A 2,594-nucleotide genomic window follows, 5' to 3' on the forward strand; every position below is an offset into this window, starting at 1 on the left:
CCTTTCTAAGGAGACCTTTCTCTTGTCGGCATGCGTAGGCTCATAACCCAGACTGAACCTTCCAGGGTTTTCAAAGAACCTCACCAAGCTTGCCATGCCATCACCATTCCGGCCTAAACCTATTTCGGGCTCATACCCATCCCTCAATATAACTCGGGCCACCATCAAGGAGCACCTGATAGACGCGGTTGCATCGGAGTAGCCTCCACATAAGCATTGTTCACATTTCTAGTGCTTGAAAAGATGCTTCTAATGACTCTTTTGCAGCTTCCACATAGGGTGTAGAGCATGGACAACTCACTAGTATATCTTTTTCCCCAGACACTATAACCAGCTGTCCTTTCACCACAAACTCCAATTTCTGGTGAAGCATTGACGGGACCACCCCAACAGAATGGATCCAAGGCTGACCTAGCAGGCAACTGTAGGCGGGGTTTATATCCATTACCTGGAAAGTTATCTGGCATGTGTGCGACCCAATTTGAATCGATAGATCAATCTCTCCTCTTATGTCACACCGGCTACGATCGAAAGCCCTTAACACCATAGAGCTCGGCCTTATGTGTGATGCATCAAATGGCAGCTTATCCAACGTAGTTTTGGGCATGACATTGAGGGAAGAGCTATTGTCAATGAGCACTTTGGCCACTATGTGGTCCAAGCATTTGATGGACATGTGCAATGCTTTGTTGTGTCCCCTGCCCTTGACTGGTATCTCCTCGTCGGCAAAAGTAAGGCAATTGTTGGCAGTGATGTTGTTGACTATGCCCCCGAAGCTCTCCACTGATACGTCTTGCACTACATGGGCTTCATTCAAAATTTTGACCAACAACGCCCGATGAGGCTCAGAGTTCATGAGCAGCCCCAATAAAGAGATCCTAGCTGGAGTTTTGTTCAATTGCTCAATCACCTTGAACTCACTCTGTTGAATGATTCTTAGGAATTTAGTCGCCTCCTTAGCTAATATCTCTTTCTTGCTGAAGTCATCCCCTTCCTCTATGATTTTTCCAATAGGGGCCTTGTCATTTGCGGTCGATCCCGTCTTGTCTCTCTCGCCTATATTTGCCTTCACCTTCCTCTTGTCTTTTGACCTTACCGGTAGCTCAAGAGCAGCGAAAATCCATCCACTATGAGTCATGCCACTCGTACCAGAAATATTTGTAATTTTAGCAGACGGCGGGTCATTCTTAACACGTATGACAGACGCGCCATTCCTTCTATCGGGCCTTTGTACGACATATTTCCATGACACTGCCTTATCACTCTTATAAGGGAAGGGTGCATGCGTCTTTACTGTACAGGGCTGGAAGCCTTGGGGCCTCTGAGTGGTGACGTCACTGGTGAAATGGGTCACCAAAGGCTTGGGCTTACTCGTGTTTTTGTCACCTGATTGCATACATACATCTCCTTCCCCTTTCTTCACATTACAGATTTCAATTTGGCCCCTGCTCATCATTCCTTGTAGCAGCTCCTCGGCTATTAGACATGTCTCCACGTCGTGCGATTCCCCTGGATGCATTAAGCAAGAATCTCCTTTGCCTCCATCAAGGTTAATTATACCGGCTTCACGCAATGCTTCCAATATGAACCATTGGAAAGCTGATACATCCTCTATCTGCTTCAGCCCTCGAGACTTCCATTCTTCCACTGGGTTCACTGCCGATTCCCCATGATTGGCAAGTGGATTAGTCATCACATTCGGCCTATCCTCTTGAAATGTTAGCCATCCAGCATCAATCAAGCTTTGTACCTTGTGCTTGAGGGCTACACACTGCTCGATAGAGTGCCCCAGGACACCACCATGATAGGTGCAAGTGGCATTGGGATTGCACCATCGGGGAAAGGGGGGTTGATATACCTTTCCCGGGCTCACCATAACCATTCGGTTGATGAGCAAAGATGGTAGCAGATCGGCATATGGCATTGGTATTAGGGTGAACTCCATGGGTTTTCTTTCTAGGAAGTTCCTTCTTGGGTTGGTGTTTATATTGGGATTGGGATTTCCACTTGGTCGGGGCTGTGCGGGGAATGGATTTTGTGGGTGATGTTAGGGAGGTATTTGTGGTTAGGTGGGCATTCTTGGTTGGATAGGGGTCAGATAGGGAGGAGACCCAATATTGGCTGAGTAATTGTATTGGTGCAAGGGATATTGGTACGTGGGGTTGTGAGGGGTTTGTTGGAAACTTGGCCATGTGGGAGCTGTGATTATGGCATGGACATCTGATCGAGGCCGTACCCGAATCAAATAAACATTAAAATGTAGTAATTAGGAAGTGATCCTAGGTCGTTTCCCAACGAGCAATGATCAACCAAATGTTCATAACAGATAGTAGGAAATAGTAACAAATTGAGGGGGGGGGGGGTTGTTTGCTTTTGTAGATTAAATAGCGAGTAAAATTGAATTAGAAAAACATCAGAATTAAAGTACGTTGCTTCCCCTTTATTCACAAGCAAGTCTCTTATCCTAGGTTGCGAGAATTTATCCTTTATCAGTTTAACCACTTAATCTAACCCTAAATTAAATTACTAAGCGAAATTTAACATAAGACATTCATTATGTGATTAAGCAACACATACACCAATTACTCATAAAC

General features: G+C 45.6%; 1 protein-coding gene across 1 annotated transcript; it reads right to left on the bottom strand.

The window, feature by feature from the left end:
- Positions 1–220: 220 nt before the first annotated feature.
- On the bottom strand, positions 221–1,945 carry LOC102669621 (uncharacterized). Its single transcript, XM_006591690.1, has one exon. It carries the CDS (start codon positions 1,943–1,945, stop codon positions 221–223), a length of 1,725 nt encoding a protein of 574 aa, XP_006591753.1.
- Positions 1,946–2,594: the final 649 nt, after the last annotated feature.

This window comes from Glycine max, chromosome 11 (genome assembly GCF_000004515.6).
Source record: "Glycine max cultivar Williams 82 chromosome 11, Glycine_max_v4.0, whole genome shotgun sequence".
NCBI classification, from domain to species: domain Eukaryota; kingdom Viridiplantae; phylum Streptophyta; class Magnoliopsida; order Fabales; family Fabaceae; genus Glycine; species Glycine max.